Source organism: Nycticebus coucang, chromosome 14 (assembly GCF_027406575.1).
Source record: "Nycticebus coucang isolate mNycCou1 chromosome 14, mNycCou1.pri, whole genome shotgun sequence".
Taxonomy (NCBI): Eukaryota; Metazoa; Chordata; class Mammalia; order Primates; family Lorisidae; genus Nycticebus; species Nycticebus coucang.
Genome location: NC_069793.1, coordinates 13402886 through 13416204, shown reverse-complemented (window position 1 = coordinate 13416204; position 13319 = coordinate 13402886). Strand labels below are relative to the sequence as shown.

The 13319-nt window shown below is 38.0% G+C and overlaps 1 protein-coding gene across 1 annotated transcript; it reads left to right on the top strand.

The window, feature by feature from the left end:
- The first annotated feature begins 11382 nt into the window (after positions 1-11382).
- Positions 11383-12342, top strand: LOC128564289 (olfactory receptor 4D10-like). The gene is made up of 2 exons (XM_053559785.1): positions 11383-12033; positions 12070-12342. Exons 1-2 carry the CDS (start codon positions 11383-11385, stop codon positions 12340-12342), a joined length of 924 nt encoding a protein of 307 aa, XP_053415760.1.
- The last annotated feature ends 977 nt before the right edge of the window (positions 12343-13319 follow it).

Sequence of the window (13319 nt, the reverse complement as noted above, 5' to 3'; positions counted from 1 at the left end):
TCCTACTAGCAGAGTTCCAATCACATTGTAAGAATCATAAAAATGTGTATTGAAGGACTAAAGGACTCATTGACTAATGAATGTGTTCTCACTTGCCCTTATAGAGTGCCAGGAAGCTGATCAAATCTAACTTTATGAGTCAGGTTCCATTTTAATGACATCAATTCTTGCGGCACGATCTTATTAAGGGTGGTATAGAAGGGGTGAGAGATGGATGCGAGCCTATGCTGATCCCAAATTATCTTAGAATTTTATTGTTAGATATATATCTTGTACACTTTTTCTGCCACCTTTACGCTAAAATTAATGCAAAGATTCACAAGGTACTTTAAGTCTTAGGGTAGAAAGAGTATCGTGACTCTCCAGCTGTTTTTTCTGAACCACCTACAGGTGGGGCTACTGACGATGGAGACAGGAGAGCGGAAAGAGCAACAGGACAGAAAGTAGGTCACCAGTCTGTCCCTACCTTTTGGCAGAGCCTGGAATTGGGCGCCTGCCTTCAGACCAGGGGTCAGCACCCTCATTTGGTCTTGTAGCCTCTCAAGTGAACTTGCCCTTGTCTCAGATTCCTCCTGCTTTCTGCTGCCTCAAACTGATATCATCCACACAGAATCCATCCAGCACAGCTCACAGTTAAGGAGTCAGAGCTGCAATCGTTTAGCGAGGTGATGGCAGAATAAGGACCAGATAGAAACAACACTCTGATCTCTGAATGTGCGGTCCTCTGGGCTACATCCTTCCTCCTCTCTGAGCGGGGAAACCCTTCCTTCTGGGAAAAAAAAAAAATTAATTACCTTGCAAAATTCTATAGGTTCTTATCAAAGTATGTTCCTGAAAAGTGTAGAAAATAACTGATGATATATAATAATGATAAACCAGGAACAGTTCAAACAAAAATGAGAGCCCACAGAGGATACTTTCACTTTTGCCTTTTAGGGAAGCCAGATCCTTTGACCCCTCCTCAGCTTCCCCCCTCAAAGCAGCATAAATAACAAGAAGAAATGAAAATGTTTTCCCTTTAAATTTTTTTTACTTTTAATTATTATGGGTAGATAATAGTTGTATACCTTCATAGGGGACATGTAATGTCTTGTTACAGGCATGCAACATGAATTAATCAAATCAGAGTAATTGGGATATCCAAAACCTCAGGCATTATCATTTCTTTACATGAGGAACATTACAATTCCACTCTCAATTATTTGAAGTAAACTCTAACTTACTGTTTACTATAGTCACTTTGTTGTGCTATCAAATATTTTCACTCTATTTAAGTATATTTTTGCACCCATTAACCATCCCCACTTTATCCCCACCTCCCTGATACCGATCTCCACTTCTGATAACCATCCTTCTACTCTCTGTCTCCATGAGATCAATTGCTTTTAATATTTAGCTCCTGCATGAGTGAGAATATAAGAGATTTGTCTTTCTGTGCTTGACTTATTTCACTTAACATAATGCTCCCCAGGCCCATCTATGCTGTTGTAAATATCAGGATTTCAATCTTTTGTGGCTAGGTTGATGCGATTGTGCATATGTACCACAATTTCTTTATCCATCACGCCCTGATGGACACTTACCTTGATTTCAAATCAGGACTATTGTAAATGTGCTTCAATGAACATGGGAGAACAGACAATATCACAATATATCAAATCTCCTTTCCTTGGTATACACCCAGGAGTAGGATTTGTGGGCATATGTAGTTCTATTTTTAGCTTTTTGAGGAACTCTCATACTGCTTGCTCTCCATAGGGGTTGCACTATTTTACATTCTCACCAACAGTGTACAGGGGTTCGCCTTTTTCCACATCCTCGTCAGCATTCATTATGGCCATTTTAACAGAAGTAAGATGATTTCTCACTTTAGTTTTGATTTTCATTTCTCTGATGACTAATGATGCTGAGCATTTTTTCATACACCTATTGGACATTTGTATGTTCTCTTTCGAGAAATGTCCATTTCTTAATGAGATGATTTGATATTTTCTTATTGAGTTGTTGAAGTTCTTTACATATTCTAGTGATTACTCTTGTCAGATGGGTGAGTAGTTTGCAAGTATTTTCTACCATTCTGTGGGTTCTCTCTTCACTCCCCACTTTGTCGACTGTTTCCCTGCTCTGAAGAAGCTTCTTAGCTTGATACGATCCCAAATGTCCAATTTTGCTTTGCTTACCTGTGCTTTAGGAGTATTGCTCAAGAAGTCCTGGCCCAGACTAATGTTCTGAAGTATTACCCCAATGTTTTCTTTCAGTAGTTTCATATGTCAGATTTAAGTTTTTAATCCATTTTTATTTTCATATATGGCAAGAGATAAGGGTCTGTAATGGTTTCATTCATTTGCATGGGTGCATAGGAATATCCAGTCCAGTTTTCCCAGCACCATTTATTGAAGAGACTGTCCTTCATCCCACTGTATGTTCATGGCACCTTTGTTGAAGATAAGCTCACTGTAGACGTGTGGATTTATTTCTGGGCTCTCTATTCTGGTCCATTCGTCTATGTGTCTGTTTTTATGACAGTACCATATTGTTTTGGTTACTATAGCTGTGTAGTATAATTTTAAGTCAGGTAAGGGGATTCCTCCAGATTTATTATTTTTGATCAGGATGGCTTCAGCTATTCTGGGTCTTTTGTGGATCCATATAAATTTTAGAATTATTTTTCTTTCTATGAAAAATGTCATTGGTATTTTGATGGTCATCACATGGAATCTCTAGATTGCTTTGGGTATTATGGACATTTTAACAATATTGATTCTTCCAGTCCTTGAGCATGGAATACATTTCCTTTTTGTGTTTCCGTTTCAAGTTCTTTATCAATATTTTATAGTTTGCTATTTTTTGTAGAGTTCTTTAACTCTTTTGTTAAATTTATTCCTAGGTATTTTATTTTATCTGTAGCTATTATAAATGGAATTATTTTCTTGGTCTCTTGTCAGATTATTTACTATTGGTATAGAAATGCTACTGATTTTTTTGTGTGTTGATTTTGTTGTGAAACTTTACTGAATTCATTTATTGTTTAATAGGTTTTTTCGTGAATTTTTTAGGTTTCTTTAGATATACAATCATATTATCTGCACCAGGGATAATCTGACTTTGTTCCTTTTTCTTGTCTAATTACTCCAGCTAGAACTTAACAGTAGTATGTTGAACAACAGTGGTAAAAGTGGGCATCCTTGTCTTGTTCCAGATCTTAGAGTTTTCCCCTGTTCAATATGATACTAGATGTGGGTCTGTCAAATTTGGTGTACATTATGTTTCAGTATGTTCTTTCTATACTAAGTTTTATGATAGTTTTTAGCATGAACGGGTATTGAATTTCATTAAATGCTCTTTTGGCATTAATTGAAATGATCATATCATTTTTGTCCTTTGTTTTGTTGACATGGTGTATTACATTGATTGATTTGCCTATGTTGAACCATCTTTGCGTCCGTGAACTGAATCCCACTTGATCATGATGAATAATCTTTTTAATGTATTGCTAAATTTAATCTGTTCAGGAATTTCACATCTATATTCATCAGAGATATTGCCCTATTTTTGTTTTAGTTGTTGTTGTGTCTTTGTCTGGTTTTGGTATCAGGGTGATATAAGCCTCATAGGATGAGTTTGGGAGTATTCCTTCCTCTTTTTTTTTTTTTTTTTTTTTGGAACAGTTTAAGTAGGGTTGGTAATAGTTCTTTGAAAACTTGGTAGAATTCAGCAGTGAAGCCATTGGGTCCTGGGTTTTTGTTTGATAAGAGACATTTTTTTTTCTTACTTTTTCTGTCTTGTTATTTGTTATTGGTTTATTCAGGTTTTAGATTTCTTCCTGGTTCAGTCTTGATAGGTTGTATGTGTCTAGAAATTAACCCATTTCTTCTAGATTTTCCAATTAATTGACAGGTAGTTGCTCAGAGTAGTCTCTGATGATCCTTTGGATTTCTGCAGTGTCAGCTGTAATGTCTCCTTTTTCATCTCCAATTTTATTTATTTGAATCTTCTCTCTTTTTTTCTTAGTCTGGCTAAAGATGCGTCATTTTGTCTTGTAAAAAAAAAGCAATGTGTGTTTCATACATCTTTTGTATTGAGGGGTTTCAATTTTATTTATTTCTGCTCCAAACTTTATTATTTCTTTCCTTTATACTATTTTGTTAGAATAGAGAAAAGATTTATTACATTGGGACTTTCATACCAAACATACAAAATAAAAACTTGGTAAATAATCTTTTGAAAAGATGATAATTTTTTTGTTGTTGTTGTTGGGGATTCATTGAGGATACAATAAGCCAAATTACACTGATTGCAATTGTTAGGTGAAGTCCCTCTTGCAATCATGTCTTGCCCCCAGAAAGTGTGGCACAAACCAGGGCCCCACCCCCTCCCTCCATCCCTCTTTCTGCTTTTCCTCCCACCCCATAACCTTAATTGTCATTAATTGTCCTCATATCAAAATAGAGTACATAGGATTCATGCTTCTCCATTCTTGTGATGCTTTACTAAGAATATTGTCTTCTACTTCCATCCAGGTTAATACAAAGGATGTAAAGTCTCCAGTTTTTTTTAATAGCTGAATAGTATTCCATGGTATACATATACCACAGCTTGTTAATCCATTCCTGGGTTGGTGGGCATTTAGGCTGTTTCCACATTTTGGTGATTGTAAGTTGAGCTGCAAGAAACAATCTAGTACAAGTGTCCTTATGATAAAAAGATTTTTTTCCTTCTGGGTAGCTGCCCAATAATGGGATTGCAGGACCAAATGGGAGGTCTAGCTTGAGTGCTTTGAGGTTTCTCCATACTTCCTTCCAGAAAGGTTGTACTAGTTTGCAGTCCCACCAGCAGTTTAAAAGTGTTCCCTTCTCTACACATCCACGCCAGCATCTGCAGTTTTGAGATTTTGTGATGTGGGCCACTCTCACTGGGGTTAGATGGTATCTCATAGTTGTTTTGATTTGCATTTCTCTAATATATAGGGATGATGAGCATTTTTTCATATGTTTGTTAGCCAATAGTCTGTCTTCTTTAAGGAATGTTCTATTCATGTCTCTTACCCATTGATATATGGGATTGTTGGCTTTTTTCATGTGGATTAATTTGAGTTCTCTATAGATCCTAGTTGTCAAGCTTTTGTCTGATTCAAAATATGCAAATATCCTTTCCCATTGTGTAGGTTGTCTCTTTGCTTTGGTTGTTGTCTCCTTAGCTGTACAGAAGCTTTTCAGTTTAATGAAGTCCCATTTGTTTATTTTTGTTGTTGTTGTTGCAATTGCCATGGCAGTCTTCTTCATGAAGTCTTTCCCCAGGCCGATATCTTCCAGTGTTTTTCCTATGCTTTCTTGGAGGATTTTTATTGTTTCGTGCCTTAAATTTAAGTCCTTTATCCATCTTGAATCAATTATTGTGACTGGGGAAAGGTGTGGGTCCAGTTTCAGTCTTTTACATGTAGACATCCAGTTCTCCCAAAACCATTTCTTGAATAGGGAGTCTTTCCCCCAATGTATGTTTTTGTTTGGTTTATCGAAGATTAGGTGGTTGTAAGATGTTAGTTTCATTTCTTGGTTTTCTATTCGATTACAAGTGTCTATGTCTCTATTTTTGTGCCAGTACCATGCAGTCTTGACCACTATGGCTTTGTAGTACAGACTAAAATCTGGTATGCTGATGCCCCCAGCTTTATTTTTATTAGTAAGAACTGCCTTAGCTATACGGGGTTTTTTCCAGTTCCATGCAAAACGCAGAATCGTTTTTTCCAAATCTTGAAAGTACGATGTTGGTATTTTGATAGGAATGGCATTGAATAGGTAGATTGCTTTGGGAAGTATAGATATTTTAACAATGTTGATTCTTCCCATGCATGAGCCTGGTGTGTTCTTCCATTTGTTAATATCCTCTGCTATTTCCTTTCTGAGGATTTCATAATTTTCTTTATAGAGGTCCTTGACCTCCTTCGTTAGGTATATTCCTAGATATTTCATTTTCTTTGAAACTATGGTGAAGGGAGTTGTGTCCTTAATTAGCTTCTCATCTTGACTGTTATTGGTGTATACAAAGGCTACTGACTTGTGGACATTGATTTTATATCCTGACACATTACTGAATTTTTTGATGACTTCTAGGAGTCTTGTGGTTGAGTCTTTGGGGTTCTCTAAGTATAAGATCACGTCGTCAACAAAGAGAGAGAGTTTGACCTCCTCTGCTCCCATTTTGATTACCTTTATTTCCTTGTCTTGCCTAATTGTATTGGCTAGAACTTCCAGCACTACGTTGAATAGTAAAGGTGACAGAGGACAACCTTGTCTGGTTCCAGTTCTAAGAGGAAAAGCTTTCAGTTTTACTCCATTCAGTAAAATATTAGCTGTGGGTTTGTCATAGATAGCTTCAATCAGTTTCAGAAATGTGCCACCTATGCCTATACTCTTCAGTGTTCTAATTAGAAAAGGATGCTGGATTTTATCAAATGCTTTTTCTGCATCTATTGAGAGAATCATATGATCTTTATTTTTGCCTGTGTTAATATGGTGGATAACGTTTATGGACTTGCGTATGTTAAACCAGCCTTGCATCCCTGGGATGAAATCTACTTGATCATGATGTATGACTTTTTTGATCATAAGCTGTAATCTATTGGCTAGGATTTTGTTGAGAATTTTTGCATTTATATTCATGAGTGAGATTGGTCTGAAATTCTCCTTTTTGGTTGGGTCTTTCCCTGGTTTTGGTATCAAGGTGATGTTTGCTTCATAGAATGTGTTGGGGAGGAATCCTTCTTCCTCAATTTTTTGGAACAATTTCTGCAGTACAGGAATAAGCTCTTCCTTGAAGGTTTGATAGAATTCTGGTGTGAAGCCATCTGGACCAGGGCATTTTTTGGTTGGAAGATTTTTTATAGTTTCTTTAATCTCAGTGCTTGAAATTGGTCTGTTCAGGAGCTCTATTTCTTCCTGGCTAAATCTAGGGAGAGGGTGTGATTCCAAATATTGATCCATTTCTTTCACATTGTGAAATTTCTGGGCATAGAGTTTCTGGTAGTATTCAGAGATGATCTCTTGTATCTCTGTGGAATCAGTTGTTATTTCCCCTTTATCATTTCTGATTGAGGTTACTAGAGATTTTACTTTTCTATGTCTCGTTAGTCTGGCCAATGGTTTATCTATTTTATTTATTTTTTCAAAAAACCAACTCCTTGTTTCATTAATTTTCTGAATGATTCTTTTGTTTTCAATTTCATTGATCTCTGATTTGATTTTGGAGATTTCTTTTCTTCTACTGAGTTTAGGCATAGATTGTTCTTTTTTTTCCAATTGCATAAGATAGCTTGTGAGTTTGTTGATGCGCTCTCTTTCTGTTTTTCAAATGTAGGCATCTAAGTTTTCCTTTCAAAACTGCTTTTGCAGTATCTCACAGGTTTTGGTAGCTTGTGTCTTCATTGTTGTTATGCTCAAGGAAGTTAATGATTTCCTGTTTTATTTCTTCCTGCACCCATCTGTTATTCAACAGAAGATTGTTTAATTTCCAGGCTTTTGTGTGGGTCAAGCGTTTTTGTTAGAGTTGAGTTCCACCTTTAGTGCCTTATGGTCTGAGAAGATACAAGGTAAAATTTCAATTCTTTTGATTCTGTTGATATTTGTTTTGTGTCCCAGGATATGATCAGTTTTGGAGAATGTTCCATGGGGTGATGAGAAGAATGTATATTCTTTATCTTTCGGATGGAGTGTTCCATATGCACATCTATCAAGCACAGTTGTTCTAGGGTCTCATTTAAATCTCTTATATCTTTGTTTAATTTCTGTTTAGAGGATCTGTCCAGCTCTGTAAGAGGAGTGTTAATGTCCCCTGTTATTATGGTATTATCAGATATCATATTGCTCAGACTGAGTAAGGTCTGTTTCAAGAATCTGGGAGCATTTAAATTGGGTGCATAAATATTTAGAATTGAAACATCTTCTTGTTGTATTTCTCCCTTGACCAATATAAAGTGACCATCTTTGTCTTTTTTGACTTTACTTGCTTTAAATCCACATGTATCTGAAAATAAGATTGCAACTCCTCTTTTCTTCTGAATTCCATTTGCCTGAAAAATTGTCTTCCAACCCTTGACTCAGAGCTTTAATTTGTCTTTTGAAGCCAGGTGTGTTTCTTGCACACAGCAAATGGATGGCTTGTGTTTTTTAGTCCAGTCAGCCAATCTATGTCTCTTCAGTGGGGAATTCAAGCCATTAACATTTAGTAAAATAATTGATAAGTGTGGTAGTATTCTATTCGTCTTATTTTGTGAGAGTCCATTGCTTAGTTTTATCTTTTGCATCGGTGTGGAGGTTAGGTTCTGTCCTTTAATTTCCGAGTTCTTACTTTGCTGCTGATCCATTGTGGTGGTCAGTGTGCAGAACAGGTTGAAGTATTTCCTGTAGAGCTGGTCTTGTTGTGGCAAATTTCCTCAATGTTTGTATATCCGTAACTGATTTGATTTCTCCATGAATTTTGAAGCTTAGCTTAGCAGGGTACAGAATTCTGGGCTGGAAATTGTTCTGTTCAAGTAGATTAAAGGTAGATGACCATTGTCTTCTTGCTTGGAAAGTTTCATTAGAGAAGTCTATGGTCACTCTGATGGATTTGCCCCTGTAGGTCAACTGGCACTTAATCCTGGCAGCTTGCAGAATCTTTTCTTTTGTCTTGACTTTGGAAAGGTTCATCACAATGTGTCTTGGAGAAGCTCGGTTAGAGTTGAGGCAACCTGGGGTCCGATAGCCCTCTGAAAGCAGTGTGTCAGAATCTTTGGTGATATTTGGGAAATTTTCTTTTATAATATTCTCTAGTATGGCTTCTATTCCTCTGGGACATTCTTCTTCCCCTTCTGGGATTCCTATAACTCGTATGTTGGAAAGCTTCATAAGGTCTCATATTTCTGACAGTGAACTTTCTGCTTTCTCGCTCTTCTTTTCTGCCTCTTTTACTATCTGAGTTATCTCAAGAACTTTGTCTTCTACCTCTGAAATGCTTTCTTCTGCGTGGTCTAACCTGTTGCTGATACTTTCCATTGCATCTTTAAGTTCCCTAATTGACTGTTTCAGTTCCTTTAGCTCTGCTATATCCTTTTTATATTCTTCATATCGTTCATCTCTGATTTGATTCTGTTTTTGGATTTCCTTTTGGTTATTTTCCACTTTATTAGCAGTTTCCTTCATTGTTTCCATCATTTCTTTCATTGTTTTCATCATGTGTATTCTAAATTCCCCTGTCGTCATTCCTAGCATTTCTGTATAGGTAGAATCCTCTGTAGTAACTACCTCATGGTCCCTTGGTGGGTTTGTTCTGGACTGGTTCTTCATGTTGCCTGGAGTTTTCTGCTGATTCTTCCTCATGTGTGATTTCTTTTATCTGTTTCCTCGCCCTAATTTTCCTTTCACTTCCTCTTGCTCTTTAAGTTTCCGTGCCTGTGGACTAAGGTTTCGATGAGTCTTTTTGGTACAGGACCAGAAGGATGAGAAGGTTGAAGAGCAAGAAGAGATGAAAGAAAGGAGGAATGAGCAAAAAGAAAATAGAGAAAGCAGAGGAGGGTGGGTAAAAGGAATATTGACAAAAAGAAGAGAGGCACAGAAAGAGGGAGACAGAGCAATATAGGTGTACAGTAGGGTACTTTGACACAACCTTTAAAAAAAACCCACCTTCTGGGGGTGCCCAGTTGGATGGTTCCCTTGAGGTCAGCAGCTCTTTGCTAACCTGGTCAGACACAGTACTCCACCTCCACCAAGTAGAGAGAAAAGACAAAAATGCTGAAAACCAAACCAAAACAAGGATGAAAACCAAACCAAAACAAGGATAAAATTGGATGAAAAACCAAATAATAGGGGTAGAAACACTAGCAAAAATGAAGTTCTAGTTATTGAAAAAGGCAGCAATGGGAAATTATAATTAAACAGAAAAATTGAGAAAGAAAAAAATCTGTATGGAAAAGGTTGAAATTAAAAAACAAAACAACATCAACAACATCAAAATAAAGAAAAAAACAACCAACCATACAAACAAAAAACACACACCAAAAAAACAAAAACACAACCAAAAACAAAGCAGTATATATATGTTGTTGAAAATTGTCTGGGCAACACGTGGTCTTCTGGGGTATGAGATGTTAATCACAGTGCTGATTCGAGTGGAGGCCACTGATTTCTCAAACCCTACTGGGTAGACACCCTAAATCTCTCTTCAGCCGTCTTAAAAGGCACTTTAAACTTGTAAACTTGCTGAGCAGAAGCTTTCCCAGGAAAGTGCTTGTTGCTGGAATCACTGCTAAAGTGGCTATCCACTTACCCAGTGTGCCAAAACCGGTCTCGCTCTGCCCCTGAGGGTTAGGGCTGTAAGGCGGCTCAGTCCCTGCCCTTAGGCTTCTCAGTCACTAGGTTACCAGCTCCCGCCTGATTCTTGCTCTGTGACCCTGAGGGCAGAGCTTGCTGGGGCAGTTCTCTCCCAATGGCTCCCTGTGGCCCACAGCCAAACACTATTAGCTCCATCTGGCTCAGCGGCTCAGACTGGGGCCCTAGACAATGGCCAAAGTTGTCGGCACTCCTGCTCAAGCTCTCCCCAAGGCAGTTCAACTGAGTGCCAAGTCCAAAGACACCAAAATGGTTCACAGGTAAGGCCTTTCCGTTTTGCAGTCTCGCTGCTACTGTACTTACAGTTGCTGGCGGGTTTAGACCAATTGGACACACGCTACCACTTGCCAGTTTTCCACTGCTTTTGTCCTCTTCTTGGGGTCCAGAAGTCTCTCGCTGACTCTCTGTACCCTCACAGGAATGATTATAGGCAGATCTCACCAGCCAGAGATGCCTGGAGTCCTATCTCCCCAGACTCACTGTGCCCAAATTCAAAGAAGCTGTTACTCGGCCGCCATCTTGCTCTCTCCTCAAAAATATGATAAATTTTTATACCAATATAAACTTGGTAATAAATCTTTTGTATTTGGGGGGGTTCGATTTCATTTATTTCTGCTCCAAACTTTATTATTTCTTTCATTTAAAAATATTTTGTTAAAACAGAATAGAGAAAATATTTATTACTTTGGAACTTTCATACCAAACATACAAAAATAGAAGCTTGGTAATTACTCTTTTGAAAATATGATATATAAATGTCATTTAACACATTTTCCTTCCCCAAAATAGCTTCTATAGGAAAAGAATTATTGAATGATTTTGAATGTGACAACTTGATTTGATCGCCAAACCGCAATCATAAAAATGTGGACAACTCAACAAATTGTGAATGCTACAGCCACATGGGAAAGTTTCTTAATTGGATTCTAGGTGCTTAGGAAGACAACGAAATAAATAGCTCGGTGCTTTTATGTGACATAGTTTCAAAGAAAAGAGCAAAAAAGAGGATGTCTCAATAGAGATGAAAAACTACAGTGGGGTAACAGAATTTATTTTCCTTGGCTTATCCCAGAATCAAGGAGTAAGTTTGGCCTTATTTCTTCTCCTACTTTTGGTGTATGTAACGACTCTGCTGGCAAACCTTCTCATCATGGTCACTGTGACCTGTGAATCCCGCCTTCACACCCCCATGTATTTTTTGCTCCGTAATTTGTCTGTTGCCGATATCTGCTTTTCCTCCATCACAGCTCCCAAGGTTCTGGTCAACCTTCTGTCTGAAAGAAAGACCATCTCCTTCAACGGTTGCTTCACTCAGATGTTCTTCTTCCACCTTATTGGAGGGGTGGATGTATTTTCTCTGTCAGTGATGGCATTAGATAGATACGTGGCCATCTCCAAGCCCTTACACTATGTGACCATCATGAGTAGAGGCCGTTGCATTGGGTTAATAGTGGCTGCCTGGGTGGGAGGCTTTGTCCACTCCATTGTGCAGATTTCCCTGTTGCTCCACCTCCCCTTCTGCGGACCCAATGTTCTTGACACTTTCTACTGTGATGTCCCTCAGGTCCTCAAACTCGCCTGTACAGACATTTTCATACTTGAACAGTTAATGATTTCCAACAATGGACTGCTCACCACACTATGGTTTTTTTTGCTCCTGGTGTCCTATATGGTAATATTGTCATTACTCAGGTCTCACGCAGGTGAGGGCAGAAAGAAAGCCATCTCCACCTGCACCTCCCACATCACAGTGGTGACCCTGCATTTCGTGCCCTGCATCTATGTCTACGCCCGGCCCTTCACTGCCCTCCCCACAGATAAGGCCATCTCTGTCACCTTCACTGTCATCTCCCCTCTGCTGAACCCCTTGATTTACACTCTGAGGAACCAGGAGATGAAATCAGCCATGAGAAGACTGCAGAGGAGACTTGTGCCCTCCGAAAGGAACACACTGATACTTCCTTCCTCTCACCATCTTTAAAAATGTTTGCCCAGAGTATAAATTCTACTTACTGATTTCTAGTTAATTTTTCCAAATCTAAAGATACACATGACTTTTTATTTTATTTTATTAAATCATAGCTGTGTACATTAATGTGATTATGGGGCACCATACCCTGGTTTTATAGACCGTTTGACACATTACACATGACTTTTTAAATATTCTGATCTGTATGTCATAATAACACAAAAAGGTGGATTTTGTATCACAGAAAAAAAGTACTGAAATAAAATTATTAGCAGGACAGATTGCAACATAGCTTTGGAAAAAATAAAGGAAATGGAATCAAAATACTATGAGACATTGCTACTCCATTTCTGTACTGTTACCAGGAAGGGAGCTGAGACCCAGATTAGAAACATAATGCAGGTAGAGCACTGGGATTTCATAACATCTTTCATGAAATATTCACATCCAAATTAAATTTCTCCTCCAATTCTCTAATATGAACAAATTAAATAACTATCACCTGAAGATTTTTTTAATCTAAAGCTCACACTCCAGTGTTTGAGAGAAGGTGCCTGACAGTTAGCACAGTTTGAGCTGGGCTATGGATCTCACCAATTATGAGCACTGTGACCATGAGCAAAGTACTATCCTGACCTTTCTTTGCATCCCAGGCCCATTGGCCACCCTTTATTGCATTCCCTCAGCACCCTGTGCTTCGCTCCAGCATAGCACGCAGAACCCTGTTTAAAATGTCCTGTTTTCTTTCATATTCCCAGCACCTGACACAACTGGGAAACAATAAATACTACTAAAAAGCTGCTGTATTAAAACAGAAGATTGATACTGCTTCTCACTCATTTCTGCTCTTCAAATCATTGGAGGGTATTAAGAAAATAATAAGTACATTTTTATGTTCTGAAGATAGAAGTCCCTAAAAATGATTGAAAACTATGAAATCTCTTCACCCTATACATATATATTCAAAAAGGCTGGAATAAGATCAAAAA